The 19239-nt window shown below is 37.4% G+C and overlaps 1 protein-coding gene across 1 annotated transcript; it reads left to right on the top strand.

Moving 5' to 3' along the window:
- The first annotated feature begins 563 nt into the window (after positions 1 to 563).
- On the top strand, positions 564 to 18438 carry idh2 (isocitrate dehydrogenase (NADP(+)) 2). The gene is made up of 11 exons (XM_057836026.1): positions 564 to 761; positions 5344 to 5435; positions 5778 to 5943; positions 7292 to 7452; positions 7537 to 7680; positions 8018 to 8154; positions 9965 to 10116; positions 10187 to 10299; positions 11523 to 11620; positions 11692 to 11784; positions 18030 to 18438. Exons 1-11 carry the CDS (start codon positions 644 to 646, stop codon positions 18112 to 18114), a joined length of 1359 nt encoding a protein of 452 aa, XP_057692009.1. The 5' UTR covers positions 564 to 643; the 3' UTR covers positions 18115 to 18438.
- Positions 18439 to 19239: the final 801 nt, after the last annotated feature.

Raw genomic sequence — 19239 nt, 5'->3', positions numbered from 1 at the left:
GGCTACCAAAAGCCCCTAATTGAAGTGAAAATGGCCAAAGTTACCAAATATTAGCGCTGCTGTATGTATATTTTTGACCCAGCAGATTTGATCACTTTTTTCTGTTCACCCATAATAAAGTCATAAAAGAACCAAACTTCATGAATGTTTTTTTTTTTTGTGACAAAGAAGTATCGGTTCCAATCACTCTATTAGAGAAAAATCAAAGTTGCAGAAATAACTGGAAACTCAAGAGAGCCATGACATTATGTTCTTCACAGGTGTTTGTAAACTTTTGACCACAACTGTAAACATATTGTTCTATCAAACACAACAGTTCTTTTGGCTTAAAATACAGCAGTTTAAAGAAGGGTGCAAGAGCAGAAACTGCTTTTTCAGCCTTGTCTGTATTTTCCGCCATATCCATGACTTATTACAATCGGTTGAAGGTACCTCGTTGCACCTGTACCTTATGTTGTGTCCGCGTCAGCCCCCCTCCTCTCGCTTTTGTCTGACGTCACCCGGCTCGTCCCGCCAGGGAGGGACAAGGGCGGTGCTTATCCAGTCGACTGCTGCTATATTGCGGTGCGGCTCTCTTCGCCTTCCTTCCTCTCTGCTCTGTCTCGTCGAGAATCAGCCGCCAAGTGATCCGGGCCGGGGAGACATGGCTGGATATCTGAAAGTCCTCAGCACAGTGTCGAGGTCTGCCGCCGCAGCCTTTTCCAGAAGCCCCGCGGTGCTCGCCCCGGCCGCTCAGTGTCAGACTTTTCAACAACGAAACTGTGAGTTCGCCGAAAAACAGAAATACGCAATTGAAAATGATATGTAATACAAAGAATAGGCTATGCTACATGTGAAGAGTTGAATGGGTCTCTGTAGCAAGTCGCCGGCGTTAGCAGCCTTGCTAACCGGGATTCGCGGCTGCTAGCTTACCTGTAGGCGGTTTTAATGCTTTTGCTCGTTAGTTTTAACGTCAACGCCCAAACACCTGTTAAAATATCAATAATATTCATACACGAAATTGATGTCGTTGTACAAGTAGTGCCGACTATTACCCGTGTTTTCTCACCTAAGGCCGAGAGGAGCCTTTTGTCTTCACCGTTTGAAGTTTGTGGAGCATTTCTAATAGCGGAATGAAAATGCGCGCTAAAAGGGCAAACCTTAAACTTGTTGTCACATCGCCAAATAGCGTGTCATAATAGAAGGCGCTCCGTACTCGAAGGCTACTAGCATCGTTGAGATGAATATAACCTTTCCTAAATTTATTCAGAAATGACTGCTACTGGCTTTTTAATCGTTACCGACAGGTCTAACTGGTTAATCTGAATAATTGACGGGAATAAATTTCACGGTCCTCCCTGTAAGGTGCCACTTGAGGGAAAAGTTTCCCCAAGGTCAGGCGTCGCAAACGAGCCTCCGCCGTGGTCAGAAATGGCTGCCTGTGTCCTACATAATGTTTTTCCATCCACTCTCCTACTCCAACTATATCATTGCACTATTACGTATGCAAGAAAAAAAAAATAATTTTAGAACATTTTGAATGCAAATCTGCTTTCTGTGATGCATTTTTTTCAAATGCGATTTTTTTTTTTGGGTTGCCTCCGCACCATTTAACGTCATTGAAGGCTTTTTTCCCCCCGCTCCTCTATTCTATTCTATTAAATATGCAGGAGGCACGTCATCGTCACAGTATCTCTGCAGGTTGGCCAAAATTCACTGCAAGCTGACACTACTTGAGCACCCCGTTTTTAGTTGCAGATCTCAAGCTAAACATATTATTACGTTCATTAAGGGTCAGTTTAAGGGCAACTGGCAAATTGTGCTGGTGCTGTATTGAATGTAAATATAGACTCTATTCTTAGGAGGGGTTTGCATCTGCAGCCTTCCTTTAAAATGCTTCTTCAAAAAAGGAAATGGACTGTCCTACATGCAGTTTATTGACACTGAAGTCTCATGAAGCACTGTTACATTTTTATACAACAGGCTACTGTTTATGACCTGCCTGTACAAAGACAGTAATTCCAAGATTTTAATCTTCTGGACAGGATGTGTGTGAAAGGTGAAAGTGAACTTGGAAGGGCATATAAGGTGACCGAGGTCGTTTTGACACTCAGACTCGGGCCAATACTAAAGCAATGATGAGTCTGTTGAATCTCTAGTGTTGGGCTGTGCACTTTTAAAGATAACAAACAACGGTTTTCTTTTTTATACTGTACTGTTACACTGTAGAGGATTTAGAGAATACACAGGGCGACAAGCAGGCCTGCATGACTTTGAGGCGCTCGCCCTTCAGAGCTTGGTGTGTTGATACATCCACGGTTACATAATCAAGTCGGCTCCCACCTCCTCACCCACTCTCGCTCCCCTGCAGTGTGATGGCAGAGTCCCAGTTGCAGCAGATTTATCTTAACTGATGCTAGTTGTGTCAATCCAGAAGGAGTTTTAATAAGAGGTCACCCGTGATTAGTGCTGCAACGATTAATCGATTAACTCGAGTAATTTGATTTAGAAAAAAGCTTCAAATAAATCCTTGGTTCTTCGAGTATTAATTTATTTAGTGGCGTTGTAATGGTATGTTTTGAAAGTGTTTGCATTTAGTTTTATTGATTTGGGTGGATACACTGCCCTCTAGTGGCAAAAGTGAATATGGTATAACTCTTTTAACATGGCTGAATCCAGTTGCTCCCTGTTAAAACCAACAGAAGGTAAGTTTTTGTTTGAGGAAATTTTTTTTTTTTTATGAATGCATAATTTAGTTTATAGGTATATTTAGCCGTTTTTTGTGGGAATATGTGTTTGAATGATTTATTAGCATTGTAAAAACAAGCATTTTATTGCATTTAGTGGACTTGCTATGCAAGTTAGCCAATTGTTGTACTTAGATCCTCTTTTTTTTTTTTTTTATACAGTTTGTGGTTAAGATCACGTATTTTAATTATTTTTGAATGAAAGTGCAATTCTGCACAGTTTGAAGAAACACACAGGAGTTTTATTTTGTAGTCACATTTAATTCTCTTTTATGCCAACAATATGAAGCAATCATCAGAGAATCCCAAAATTTGAAAAAATAAGGTCCTAATGAAATTTTTTTTTCAAATTAGTAAAAAGAAAAGTCAAAATGAACATGTGTAATAAGCGCTCAGATATACAACCCTTGCGAAATCCTGTTTGTTTTTTTCATGGAACCTGCAGATGCATGTGTTGACTTGCATCCACCATTTTTTTTTTTCTTCAAAAAGAAATGTCAAAATTCTGAATTAGTCTCAAAATCATGAAATTTTAGATGTATCAAATGTGATACATTTGGCAATGTAGGGTTAAAAGTGCAATTTTAGCAAGCCTTTGTTTTGCATCTCCTAAATTTCATTCTGCAATGCATTAAATGTTGCTAATCTGATTACTCGGATTAACTAATTGATAGATTAATAGACTACTAAAATAATTGATAGCTGCAGCCCTACCCTTAATGCACTGCGGCAAATCTATAGGGTGTTCCAAAAAGTTTGACCCCATTTCGTAGGCCAGTAATTTTGACAGTTTTAATTGGAATGACCGCAAAATTTTCACAGCTTGTGTAGAAACATTTCAAGTTTTTGTGTGTTACGTTTGACATTTCTATCTTTTCAGGTTAAGAAATGCCGTTCACTTAAAAAGGAAAAGGCATTTTGTGTGTTAGAGTATGCTCGGACTCAGTCACCAAAAACTGGGCAGCGTGCCTTCACAAATTTTGCAAAGAAGGCACCAACTAAACGACAAAACGGAGAATTACAGCTGCAGTGGAAACTGTTACCAAAGACATGCTACAGCGAGTTTGGCACGAGCTCGAATACCGACTCGACATGTCGTAGGCGGTGCTCATTTTGAACATTTATGAAAATCTATCATAGAAGCAACAAATATTTGTACTTTTCTTTGTAAATTTAACCAGTAAAACATATGACCTTCAACATAAAGTGTATTTAGTTTCATTAAGATCCATCAAGTAGTTTCCGAGATATGGACATTTAGAATGGGGTCAATCATTTTGGAACACCCTGTACTACTTATCGAGTAAATTATGTTGATTTTGGCACGCAGATTAGTTTGCATTTGGTTTTAACCATTGGAGTTGCAAAATTCCAGAAATGCTGTCATGGAATGTCAAAGTTGGTTCAATGGCATTCACTTATTGGCTGCAAATGGCAGCAATGGTCATCATATCTGAATGTTCGCTGCCAGCGCTCCCAATTACGATGGAAAAGATAAGACGTCTTAATATAATAATGAAAGATGATTATTATTCATCCTCATAATATTAAATGGAGCACACTACTCTGCAATTGCAACAGATAAAATGTTGGTTTAGTGAAACGTCAAATGAAGCAACCACCTACAATCGTCCAGAATTTCTTAAATGGATTTCTGAGTCCCGTGCTTTCACGTGATTATTATATCAATGCCGGGTGTCTTCACTGCTAGGTTATTTTTGGTACATCAGTCGGCCGCTGAGGTCACTTGGTGGCTGCCTGGGAACAGAGCACTGACTGTTTGGACAGGTGCAAGCAGGTCATATGTCTCCACAAACCAGCACTGTAGAGGTCGGGTGTTAACTCTGTTTGACGTCACTTGATTTGCTTCTTCCTCTTTGTACTTTTTAAACTCATACAAGTGGTCCTGCTGTCTAAAGCATATTAAAAAGATTTGTTTGAGATGTTGCACAAAAACAATGACACTTTTTCATATTTAGCTCGAAAATTAATTCTTTTAGATGTACTCTGACGAGTCAAAACTCTGGAATTAAAACTGAATAAATGAAAGACTGAATATCTAAAAGTTTGGGCTTATGTCACACTTGCAGATTGTGCAATGTGCATGCTACAAAGCAAAAGTCACTCGCATTCCAGAACATGTCTATGATCACTGACGTATTGACGTTTGCTTGTTCAGTATTGCCTAGCACTACTAGTTAAAATGTCTAATTCCCACAATAATTAACAGAACACACATGCTGGAATGATACCACTACTTTGCATTTAACCCTCTTACAAGTTGTAATCTTGTTATCTTGTCACCTGTGTCCCTGGATTTACTAGTCTGTCTCCTGGCAGGATTACAGCCAAATTACCTGTTTCACTTTCCGTATAGGTCATGGAAGAACAACTTTTTGTATTTGAATAAACAAGTTTGACAGTGCAAGAGAGAATACAGTAAGGAAACAAAAGATAACTGCTCATGTCAAATTTGCCTCTGAGGTAATACAAGAAGATGTTTTAAACTGTTTGAGTCATACTAAAGTGGTTTCAATTTAGAAACAAACTAACAAATAGTTGCTAGTACTTCCCATGCTTGATCATGTTGAATTTATTTACAAAATGTGATTGCCAGATGCCGACAAACGCATCAAAGTGGCCCAGCCTGTGGTGGAAATGGACGGAGATGAGATGACCAGGATCATCTGGGAGTTCATCAAGGAGAAGGTGAGAGTCTCTGGGTAAACGCGAGACAAGTCTACACTCTTCTGACTCAGTTATTTTTAAACCAGACTGACACGTGGACGTGAGTAAGCGGTAGGCGGAGTCGATTATGTATGTGCAATATGAGGGGTGGGGCTTCACTATGGATTCATTCACAACTTTGCATGCTTCTGGGGAGACTGCAGATGGCGCTTCAGCTCCACATCAACATTTTCTGCTATTACCATGAGCAGAAAGAACTATAAATAACTTTGATATATTTTCTGTTGATATCCCAGAATGCCTTGTGTGAAGAGTTAGCATTAAATACTGGGTTGTCTTTTTGTGCTTAATATTTTCCTGCAGCTCATCCTGACCAACGTCGATGTTGAGCTAAAGTATTACGACCTTGGGCTGCCATACAGAGACCAGACTGATGATCAGGTGACCATCGACTCGGCTCTGGCCACGAAGAAGTACAGCGTGGCAGTTAAATGTGCCACCATCACACCCGACGAAGCCAGAGTGGAAGGTTTGTGCAAAGTGTTTGAGACCTCATCTGCTATTATTTACATTATCGCTCTTGCATAATTACAAAATGCTAGAGCTTCACCTGGCTCAACGTCAATAATAAATAAAAGTAGTCCCCAGATTACGAACGAGTTCTGTTCCTACGCTAGCGACGTAACCCGAAATTACACGCAAGTCGGAATTAACCCTTTAAGTACCCCTAAATGCATGTAACATGTATTATACATCGTATTGTTAAAATTAAAAAATAAGATGAATGGAAATTACTTCCATCTGTTAACACTAATCACACCATAGTTCTTACAACTGACATATATTAATTTGTCACCTTCAAACTATGAACACTCTTATTAGAAAATAAAATACAACAAGACAAAGAGCATGCAATAATGATTTAAAGTAAATCAATAAAGACATTTATTTACAAAAACATAACTCGATGGCTGCACAATAATACCGAGGGAAATGAGGTCAAAATAGGGTCCAGCGGTGAAAACGAACGCTGCTCAATTAAGCTAGCGGGCTAATAGCGAGCGAACAGGGGAGGGGGCGCATCGCTGAGCCCACACCATTTCTCTGCCTTCTTGAAATTTTAACTGACATTCACCTCCACTTCCCAACGTGAAAGCACCGCTCGAAGTTAACAGAAAATGGTGCAGGTGTACTGTCAAACAAGTCCAAGTGCAACAAAGAAAAGCACATATACTGTAGTGTAATGAAATGCCAGATATGCATACAATAACTGTAGATATCAAACATTTCGATTAATTAGACTTAATAAATAACCAAATTAAATGACAAATAATACACTGTACTTAGCATCAATACTGAGAGGTGGTGTACGACACACTGTTACGTGACTAAAGGGGGGGGGGAGGGGACAGCGGATGAGAAATTCGTCGTGAAGTAGAAATCACATAAGTCAGGTATGTCGTAACCCTGGGAATTTATTCTTCGTCACAGTGGAGACACTATACAGATGACATCTGCGAAATACACGTTTGAACAGCACCACAAAATGACCAACTCAAATCTTTTCTTTGTAACCTAAGGTTCACCATTAAAATATTTGGAAGGAATGAACTTCCTTGTATCATGTAAATGTATCAAAATAACTAATGCTAATGCACAATGCAAAACTTCATAGAAAACCTAACGAAACAATTTTCTATTTTGCGATCATCTAATCATTAACGGATATGTAAATGAGATTGTGCACATATTCTGTATCCTCTGCAAAATGCAAATTTTATTGCAGACAGTTGAACAGATTTGTATACCTGTGTGGACTTTTAGTTGTACCTATTCTATTAAATGTTTAAATGAGAATTATTTTCTTGTATTGACAGAGTTTAGCCTGAAGAAGATGTGGAAGAGCCCCAATGGTACCATCAGAAACATCCTGGGGGGCACAGTCTTCCGGGAGCCAATCATCTGCAAGAACATTCCCAGGCTTGTTCCCGGCTGGACGCAGCCAATCACCATTGGCAGACATGCTTTCGGTGATCAGGTGACTCACCTTGATGCAAAAGGAGTGACAATGACATTATAGGTCATTCTGCTTCTGTGCTAATAAGATATGATTCTCCTACAGTACAGAGCAACTGACTTTGTTGTGGACACGCCTGGCAAGTTCAAGATCATCTTTTCACCTGCCGATGGCAGCGCGGGCAAGGAATGGGAAGTGTACGACTTCCCTGCAGGTGGCTGCGGAATGGGCATGTACAACACAGACGAAGTGAGAGAATAGATGCTACATCGATTGGGAACCATTTGTAGGATAGGAAATGTTCTTTCCCCTTAATCTTCTTGCAGCTAATCTCTTAAGCCTCACGCGTTTGATGACTCATTTTGCAAACAAGTATAAAGCAGTCACTACACTGCTCGTGGCAACTTTTCTGTTCCTTTACTTTCTATCAAAGGGTGCTCTGTTTGGGTTAACAGCATCAGAGGTCAGACAGAGTAGATAACTTTTAACCTCTCAGGGTGACAAGATTAGGATTGCTTGCTTGTTTACCTTTGACGGATAAAACTACTACAACTGATTGCTTTTTCTTTCCTTTTTCTCTCATCAGTCCATAACGGGCTTTGCACACAGTTGCTTCCAGTATGCCATTAACAAGAAGTGGCCGCTTTACATGAGCACAAAGAACACCATTCTTAAAGCTTATGATGGCAGATTTAAAGACATCTTTGAGGACATCTTTCAAAAGTGAGTTTCAGCGTGTATAATTTTAGAATAAGCCAAATCATATTTCCTCCTTCCTGGTTGTCCTGTTATGTGTGTTTTGACGAGAATGCTCATTGAAGTCTTATGTATTCTAATCAGTGTTGTTTTTGGCGGTATTTTTAATTTTCATCTTGGTCTTAGTCTTTTGGATGAAGATACTTATTAGCATAGTCATATTTTAGTCATTTCAAAATTCATGGGTTTAGTATTAGTAAACAAAACACAAATTTCGTGTAGTTTTAGTCGACAATTAATCAAAATGCTTTCGCGTCTAAACTAAATCCATGAATAAATAGGTTTCGAACAATTTCGAATGAAAATACAGTGATACCTCAGTTCAGCTCACGAACATAATTGGTTCCCAGAAAGCGTGTGTAAGGCGAAAAGTTCGTCTTCTGAACATTTATTTCCCATAAGAAACCATTAAAATGAGAATAATCCATTCCCAAGTCCCCATAAAACATAATTTTCTACTAAATAAGCCTTAAAACTACACAAAAATATACCTTATTTTATGTATAATAAATGCGCTATTGTATTGTAATTAAAGAAATAAACTGTACTGTATAGTAAAGTCGTTTTATTTACCTTTGTGATGGTAGTTGATAGCTTGATGGAATGGAGTGGGAGGAGGAGGGAGGGAGGCAGTTACTGTTTGGAAGGAGAGTCACCTTCCATAAGGACTGTAGGTAACTCAAACTCCGGTGTGGCTTGTCTTCTTTGCTTCTTAGAGGGAGACTCTTTATCCTTTTTGCTGACTAAAAACCTCTTAATTGACACCTGTTGCTTTCTGAGTTGTAAGGTCTCACGAAGTCACACAAACGCACACCTCAATCGTGTTTTTCAATGATCTACTAACTGGGACGCCGTGAGCGTGCGTCAGTTTCTCGTGGCGCTGTTCGACCGCGTGGTTTGGTTCGTCCGCCGAAAACTAGTTCGTCAGTAGAGACTATATGCTCGCGAATTTAATGTTCTTGAAGTTCGTGAGCTTAAGCGTTCGTGAGCTGAGGTATCACTGCAGTTGCACACATTATTAGTCAACAAGGACATCACCATCATCGTGATGATAATACACACTGAGCAGGAAAACAGTTTATTATTTTCAATTAATTCAACTCACCTGCTTGCAATGAATTGTATGTAAAAAAAAAAATTTTTTTTTTTTTTTTAAAAATTTCAAAGTTTTAGACAGCATTCACCATGCTAATGCTAACATGAATGCTAAGCTAACTAGGGCTGCAGCTATCGAGTATTTTAGTAATCGAGTATTCTACTGAAAATTCCATTGATTGAGTTATCGGATAAAACATTTTTTTATAGGTAAAAAGCAAGCAGGGCGCAGCTCATGAGTGACACGACCAAACAATGCTACTTTGCATGCTAACTACAGATACGATAAAATGTCACACATTGTGAACTTATGACGGAAACTATGGTGAATTTTCATCGTGTTGTTGTTCTCGTCTCATCGAAACTGGCATCCATCTCTTTATTATGTTGTAGTCTCCCAAGACACGTTTTTATTAGCTCGTCATCGTCATGGAAAGAAATTTTTCGTTGATAAAATATTTTCATCATCATCGTTGACGATAACACTGATTTTAATTCAGCATTAATGTTTTGAATTTTTTTTTTTTGTTTCTGCAAAATTTGTGGTTGTATTTGAACATTTGAAGCAATTCCTCTGCACTGTATTTGTATTCTCTTGGTATTTTGTTTTCATCTGGACTGTAGAAAAGGGGTAAAATTACCTTTTTCAACATATTCTATTTGCGCTTCTGGTTTCTTACAGGCACTACAAGCCCGAATTTGACAAACTGAAGATCTGGTACGAGCACAGGCTTATCGACGACATGGTCGCTCAAGTACTGAAGTCTTCCGGAGCCTTTGTGTGGGCGTGCAAGAACTACGACGGTGATGTTCAGTCTGACATCCTCGCACAAGGTAAAACACTGCCTGTTTTTTTTCCTGACTGAGGAAACAAAAGATTTAATTTTGCATTGCTCTTTTTCAGGTTTTGGTTCTCTTGGACTAATGACATCCGTGCTGGTCTGTCCTGATGGCAAGACTATTGAGGCGGAGGCTGCCCACGGCACTGTGACCAGGCACTATCGCGAGCACCAGAAGGTGATTTGAACAACCTGCTGTAGCGTTTCAACTAGAATGTGGAGATTGTGTAATGTAGTTTACTGCTACCGTGTGGTGAACGGATGCTTGGTTATCGCACAAAGCTGAATTTTTGTTACTCAACATGCTCGTAACTAGAGATGTCCCGATCGATCGGCGTTTTCAAAGTATCGGAATCGGCAAAAAAATATCGGACATGCCTTTTTTTTAATATATATGTATATATATATATTTCTTTTATTAAATCGTTTTCTAATTGTATTTAACGTTACAGACATAATATGTTACACTCATCTTTAGTTTAGGCTTAAGGTAGGGTTATCAAATTTATTGCGTTAACGGTGGTAATTAATTTTTAAAAAATTTATCACGTTAAAATATTTAACGCAATTAACGCATGCGCTGCATGACCCACTCATGCATTGTCGCGTTCAATCTATAATGACCCGTTTACCTATATATATATATATATATATATATGTGTGTGTATATATATATATATAGAGCTAAAAGGCAGCGTTAAATGAGTAGAGTGAATTTTGGCAGCCGTTGGAGCCTTTTTTTTAATTGGCTAAAGCCTTACAATCCCTCTCCCACTGATTAGAAATATCGTGGGACGCAATGTGGGGAAGAAAGGTAGTAGTTGATCTTTTTCTTAACACCCTATGTTATTTCCCAACGCAGAGAAGATATATCAATTGGTACCACTACGCACAGTCATGGTTGCACTTCCCATGCATTTGGGCAGAACACTTAAATGGCTACAGTATCATTTACTGAAAGCTCCACAAATACACTAGATGGCAATATTTAGTCACAATATACAAAGTCACATTTATCCTTTAAGAATTACAAGTCTTTCTATCCGTGGATCCCTCTCACAGAAAGAATGTTAATAATGTAAATGCCATCCTGAGGATTTATTGTCATAATAAACATATACAGTACTTATGTACTGTATGTCGAATGTATATATTCGTCCGAGTTTTTTTCATTTTTTTCTTAATGCATTGGCAAAATGTATATGATCGGGAAAAATTATCTGAATGATTGGAATTGAATCGGGAGCAAAAAAAAGCAATCGGATCTGGAAATATCGGGATCGCCAGATACTCAAACTAAAACGATCGGGATCGGATCGGGAGCAAAAAAACATGATCGGAACAACCCTACTCGTAACTCAAATTAGTCCAACGTTTCTGATGGAATCCTGTTGATTTCAGGGAAGGCCGACTAGCACGAACCCCATTGCTAGCATCTTCGCCTGGACCAGAGGCCTGGAGCACCGTGGAAAACTTGACGGAAATCCCGACCTTATCAAGTAAAAGATTGAAACGTCTTTTAAAACGTCACCGAGATAAAAATATTAAACTATTTCGTTTTAAACATCAGGTTCTCCCAGACTCTGGAGCATGTATGCGTAGAGACAGTAGAGAGCGGCACTATGACAAAGGATCTCGCTGGCTGCATCCATGGGCTGTCGAAGTAAGTTTTTTGTTCTTGATTCTTTCACTAGCAACCACTTGATATTGACACCCATTTTATAGCCTTAGCATTTTTTATTTAGTTTTTAACTTTCATTGCCATTGACGATGAATAGATGTTTCAAATGGCTCTTTTTATTCTTGTGCTTCGAATTTGTTTATATGTAACTATTAGACGTCAAATCCATTTGACCTGGGAGCCCTTCGCTGTCAACCCTCCCAGTTCAAATGGATTGGGAGTCTATCGCCACTAATGGTAGCCAGGGGGTTAAAAGCTTGAAATACACAGCGTAGCAAAAATTGTAGTTCGGTTTGAGCTTTCCCTTACAGAGAAATCGTTAGTTTCGATTTTCATTGGTTTTTAATTATCTTCAAAATAATAGATTGATGCTGTTATCTGAGGAGAATTAGAGCAATAAAACGGTCGTCATCAAAGATCTTAACTGAATTTTCACATGATGAGCCTTCTTATTGCATCCGCACATCTCTAGGCATTCACTAAATTTCCTCTCCATAGTTGTTTGAAAAATATTATGTTAACGAGGCCATAATATTTTAAGGCTTGTAAAAAAGATGAATGAAATGTTGCTTTGTATGGTCTGGCTGGTCCATCAAATTTATGAACTGGAAAACCTCAGTATTGAAACCACCAACGGCTCTTTTTTTTGCAGCAGATGTCTCGTTTGTATAATGTACTCATTAGAGCACAGTCATGTGATGTGATGATAATGATGAATCACGAAAAAGAAATATTGGATCTCCTAAGTAGGAGTGGGAACCTCAAGGCACCTCACGATACGATACGATTCGCGATACAAGGCTCACGATAACAATTATCTCACGATATCACGATACAGCGAATATCGATATAGTGGTCAGAAATTTGATACATGATATTCTACGATACAACTGTTGAAACGATAAAAAACATATATTTCAAAATAGAAAAAATACTGTTTAAGTCATTTATTAAACAGTGACACCTTTTCAGTGCAACATTGCTGTAAAATATAAATCTACTGATAATTGTGTACCTGCACATATAGAGGAAACAAACCACAACCACTGATATTTCTTGGCGAAATCATGATGAATGGCACCCTTAATTTCTTAAGTTTTAAATCTTTTGAAAATTTTTAACAGTGCTGTAAGTGTCAATCAGCAGTTGAGCTTGGAGTGGGGCAATGATAAAATTGGTGGGTCATTTCTTTGTATAAGACCTTTGTTGTCAAAAGCATTGGTTTGAGCACTTCCACCATCTGCTTCAGCATTTGTGATGTCAGACTCAGTCAGTTATTCTTCCTCACCTTAAAAACAACAAAATATATAAAAAATATTAGCTACTCAATAGCTTTTGAGTTGAAATTCAGATTTTTTGTGTGTGTTGGAAGTATTGAGTGAATTTAAAAAAATATGAATTGAATGAATAGAAATTAAAAATGCAATAATTACCCGTTTTTAATATGTAGGACACATTAATTATCATGCACGTCATCTTATATATCTTGGAAGCTATTCAAACCGTTTTTATAGCTTATTGTATCAAAATGGCAGTCATAACAGTTTGTGTAGTAAACTAGATGGAAAGTTGTTCTCAAATATGTGATCAAAATAATACATTTAAATGAAAAAATCAATTACTAGTACATTGCAAAAGTTTTACCTCAAGTAATGCTCCATAGAAATCCGGTCTCCAATTAGTCACCAGCTGCCAGTGAACCTTATTTTATTAGACAATTCTTGCATACAGCAAAGTCCTTGTTCACCTTACTTCCTTTATTGTTGGTGTAAAATCCAAAATGTGTCCACATGTGTGATTTTCAGCAATATTTTTCTCACTTTTTCCTCCACCGTTCTCACGAAGCTTTTTTTATTTTTTTCAACCCACTTGGGACCGCTCTTCTTCTCTAGGCGTCTTGTGCGCACTTTACCTTCACCTCCACTGTTGAGCGTTCCTAGTGGACCGCCAAGGAAGTGCTCAACAAACAGTGAGCAGTTTACAGCATCCATACTCCATTGTATGGCCAATATGTCAAATAAAAGTATCGATGCTTGGCGGGAGCATATCGATAACCGATCGGGTTGCAAAATATCGCGATATATCGCTGTATCGAGATATTGTCACACTCTTACTCCTAAGGGCGAATTTCTTTTTTTTTTTTTTTTTTTTTTTTTTTTTTTTTTTTTGAACTGCTTGTAAGTAACTTTGGAGTTGAAAAGTGGCTGTAATTAAAAGCTAAATACAATAAATGTGACATGTCCAAAACTAATTATAATATTAATGCTGTTCAGAGAGGAAGTCTGTTTGAGAATATCTGCCTGGCATATGTGTGTATTAAATATACGGTTTTACACTACGATAAATGAAATTAATGTTCTGGAGTGGCTTTCGTATCATTTTAATTTTTTTTCATATAATGATTCTTATTTTAAATGATTCGTTCCAAGCTATACTAAAAGCAAATGAATTTTGCGGTCATGTCCTCTGATTGCCTGTTAATATGTAATGTTTTGTCACCCCCTAGTGGTGTTTAATTGTAACTAGTTTGTTAAGCTCCTCCAAACATCAGATGAAACTCAAGCTAGTAGCAAACAGTGCTTAAAGACGAGCTAACTAAGGTAGCCATAGCAGTTTGTCCCTCTATAAAGCATCACTTCTCAGTTGTATTCTTTTGTTTTATATACCGTAATTTTCGGACTATAAGCCGCTACTTTTTTCCTTCATTTTGAATGCTGCGGCTTATAGTCCAGTGCATCTTATTTGTTGATTTATTTGGGTAAATAGGTAACACTTAATTTGATAGCGGCATCATAAGACTGTCATAAGATAATCATAATGATGACATGACATCATCATGGGCTTTACTGAATGCTTATGACAGATGTCATTAAGTGTCATCCAGCAAATTATGTCACTAACTCCATTTATGTCCACCTTGGATCTTTTACATGAATTCAAAAGTGAGACAATTTGCGAGATAACACTGAATGACATCTGTTATAAGCATTCATTAATGGTCATAATAGTGTCATGTCATAATTATGGTTGTCTAATGACAGTGTTATAACGCCACTGTCAAATAAAGTGTTACCAAATACCATAACTAGCAATTAATGAAACAACTGCAACAGCAACTGAAGAAATAATTAGCACAGAACATGTTTTTGAATGTTGTTTACATCTGTAGCGTTGCAATGCATGTTAGGAGGCATGTTGGACAACAACAGTGTTGGCAACAGAGTTTGACTTAATCCCCCAGGGGAACAGTGATGACCAAATGAAGCATCTTGAAGCTATAGTGGTTCATTTATTCTTATGACAGTCGTATGATGTGCTGTCAAATAAAGTGTTACCGGTTACATCTTTTGGTGGAAATATCAGTGAGGACAGCTGCGGCTTATAGTCCAGTGCGGCTTATCTATGAACAAATGCTGTTTTCTTGCCAAATTTGGTGTGTGGCGGCTTATAGCCAGGTGCGCCCTATAGTGTGAAAATTACGGTACATGACCATTGTCTAGCACATCGTGATGTGTATTTCGTTTGTTTACTTTTGCAATCAAACGTAAGTTATGGTGTTAGGAGTTAGAACTCCATTACCCAATGTGCATTGGGGTTACCCATGGAGCCACGAGTACAGTAGAGTGAAAACAGAAATGTTCATCAAAGGTTTGAGCATGATTTTCATGCCTTGTCTGCTTAATAGAATAATACGGACAACACAGTAGTTACATTATTGCATTGCTGCAAGTGTGAATTATCTATTACAGTACATATAAAGGGTGTTAAAAATTGTCGATGCTGAGATATATCACTATATTACATCATGCAATTGTATCGATTCAAAATCCTTCTGTATCAATCTTCATACATGTGTTTTTGGTAGAAATATACGACACTGGCTGCACTTCTAATTCTGTCCACTCGTTGGCAGCACTCAGCTGCCTTGACTTGCACTATGCTGAAGTAACAACAACATTTCGTGAGCGTTATCCCTTCTTTCGCTTTTTGTTTCACTTCTTTACACTATAGTCTCGTGGGATTTGGTGCTACGTAGCAAAAGTTTCAATATGGCGGGGATGGCGATACGTGATGGCCCAAAGCACCTTCTTAGTCTGAAATTTGGGCTCCTTTTGGATTTTACTGCAAAAAACGGAGGCATAGTGTGTGACAAAAGCCCGCACTATATGCAAGCTGTGCAATGCAAAAGAAATACTGTGGAAACTGTTAATTTTGGTCTTTTGGACCTGTGGTGGTTGCCAATCCTGGGTTCTCAAGCTTGACCTCTTGACCTCATTTTTTTTTTTTTTTTTAATATAATTACTGCTCAGTATTAACATGCTATAAATCCTTTAATGTTTTTTTTTAATTAATATTTAGAATCCTGTTTTTAAGCAGCTTTGGACGATGCCTGGGCGCAATGACAATAATTGTTATCACGACTAAAAAAAAGTCTTATCATTCGATATCGATAACAATCACGATAATTTTTTCTTTCAAATTTGAAGTCCTATTTTTGCCACTGAGTTTAAATTGACAAAACCATATGCAGCTTTAACAAATCTTTAATGTCAGAACAAAGATGCATGCATGGTGACAAACTACAGTGATCCCTCGCTACTTCGCGCCCTCAGTCCATCGCGGATTTTTTGTTTCCGATTAAAACAATAAATAAATACACATGAGCTGTCCCGATCCGATCACGTAGTCTCCCTCCCCCTCCTTCTGCTTTTCTTTGTCTGACTCTGGAGTTGCTTATTAAAGTTAAGGATTATTGACAGACGTTAAGGTTTGATCTTGCCAGTGACACTTAAAAGCCGAAACTTGAAGGCACCGCATGCGTCAATCATCGTTTAGCTTGTTAAACAGTTGCTCTGGCAACTCATTGTGTGCAAGTGAGCAGCTTGAGCGGAGTTGAGTGGACTCACTTGATGAAGCATTTAATAAAGATGAGCATTTTTATTCTTTATTCTTGCTTAAATATAATTCGGTGGGACAGTAACATGTTTAAAACTTTTCATTATTATTACATTCGAAGTGCTTAAAAACAATTTATCAAAAAAAAAAAAAAAAAAAAAAAATATATATATATATATATATATATATATATATATATATACGAGTTTTTTTTTTTTTTTTTTTAAGTTATGCTTTGGGGGAAAAAAGTGAATAACCTGTCTTATATGTATCTTTCCAATGCTATATCTGAATAGATATATTAAACACACAAAAAAAGGGCACTACTTTGTGATTTTTCACTTATTGCGGCGGGTTCTGGTCCCCATTAACCGCGAAAAACGAGGGATTACTGTACTACGGAGCATTTCACAAATGTGAGGAAAAAAATTAGAAATTAACAAAATGCAGAACGTTGCATGAGGTAATCAAAATGCACAAAATCTGAGGTAGACATGCAATCCCAAAAAATTAAATAACCGTCAATGGATAAACTAATTTAAATTTACACTCAGCAAAGTGTTAAAGCCTTGTGTGCATGGTCTTAAGGCGCCTGACAATGTCATCAAAATAAAATGTTCAATTTCAAAAATATGATTGATAAACAAGACAGCTATTGCTTTAAAAGTTATGAGCCAGAAAAATAAGTCTGTCCACAGTATCTGACTTGAATGATGCACTGTGACAGCTCTCATCGTCCTCTACTGAATAACCTCTCGGAGTGGGCGTTCACATCACATCAGCGCTCTCTGGTGTTCGGGAGATGTAATTACTGTTTAAATCTATTGACTTTTATCGTTTTTTCTTCTTTTTGTTGACAAAAATTATATGACGCTAATTATCGTTTTATCGCCCAGTGTTTTTACTAAATTAGATTTGCACAAAAAAAGAAAATGCTATAATGAAAGCCATGTGTTGTTCAAACATACAGTAAATCAAAAACATGTTTAGTTAAGTTCTGGATTAGGTTTCAAGAATAAAGTGATATTAATGTACTTTTTATGTCTATTTTGATTTGTTTCCTAAAGTTATATGTAATAATCGTCTGAAATGTAGTATTGGGAATGAATCGAATCGTGACCTGTGAATCGTGATAGGAATTGTATCGCCAAATATGTGGCTGTGTGCCTGGCTTTCGTATTATGAATTATTTTTCGTAAAGTGAAGCAAAAAAACAAAAAGCTTTTCGTAAAATGAGATTTTTGTCTACAGAAGCTTATGTATAAATGTATTTGAATAGTTTTACCACGTTTTATTTTGTAAACGCATTCATCCTGTTTTTCCTTCAACAGCGTCAAGCTGAATGAGCACTATGTCAATACCACGGACTTCCTTGACGCCATCAAGACAAATTTGGATAAAGCCCTGGGCAAATGAAGGACTTGAAGATGGACTATAGTTAACAAGGAGATGGCGTTGTCACTCTTCTGTTTTTGTACCTCATTTTTAACTTAAAGGTCAATCAGTTCAGACATTTTCATCTGAAGGACAAACGTTTGTTATCTATAGAAGTATTTAGTGTTGTGTTAGGGGTTGTTAAACGGTTGAGAGTTGGCCCTTACCACTTAATTCTTCCCTTAACACCCGTCCAATGTCTTGCAAGGTTTTATTTTTGTAATGTGAAGTACTGTATTCAAAACTGTGTAATGCCTGGGGCAACACTGCAGCACATTTGCCAATAAACCCTTTGTTTGACCCATACTACTTCTTGTAAGGTCTGTAAATTAAAGGAGTCTTCTTAGGTTTACAGTGGTGTATTAAGTCTAATTCGTTCAATGACAATGCTTAAAAACTCAAAGCACTTGTAATTAATGTCTGTCCCTATTGATATTAGCAGAGACAATATTTAACCGTTCCTCCCTAACACTCCAAAAGTAGTATTCTTCAATAATAGTAACTATAGTAATCTAGAATTTATTGAATTAAACAGTTTCTGATTCAGATCATTGGACGTTGTGCTGCTAGTACTTGTGTACTTTTGGGCCACTAGGGGGCAGTGCAATACCAGCGTATAGATACTGCAGATCGTCACAACAGCTGTTTTTTGTTTTTGTTTTTTTGCCATACAAAAAATGTACCAAATTATCATCTATATTTTGCTTCACTGTTTGTGTTTTAGCATGAACAATAAGGCTATTAATTAGCATTATGACTTTTGTTATTGTCATTTCTTTATAGGGTAAGTGACTATTTTTGGTAAAAATTATAAAATTAAAATGAATCGCATCAGAAATACACTGGTCATGCCCTGCAATAATAATTTGTAAGAGAAAAAACAAACATTTTGAATGCATAGTTGCACCTTTATCGTTAAGCTATTTTAATCAAATTTAAATCAGAAAGACAATACTTTACCCCTTTTTAAATAAAAATATAGAAAAACTAATTTAAAATTTTATGACCAAGAGAACATTTACTATTGACTCATCGCCTGCTGTTGACATAAATGAACTCATGACAAAAGACTCATGTTTCAGTGCCACTTAGAGCACTAGATATCCA

This window comes from Corythoichthys intestinalis, chromosome 5 (assembly GCF_030265065.1).
Source record: "Corythoichthys intestinalis isolate RoL2023-P3 chromosome 5, ASM3026506v1, whole genome shotgun sequence".
NCBI lineage: Eukaryota > Metazoa > Chordata > Actinopteri > Syngnathiformes > Syngnathidae > Corythoichthys > Corythoichthys intestinalis.
The sequence above is the reverse complement of the archived record's forward strand: the minus strand, read 5'-3'. Positions and strand labels throughout refer to the sequence as shown.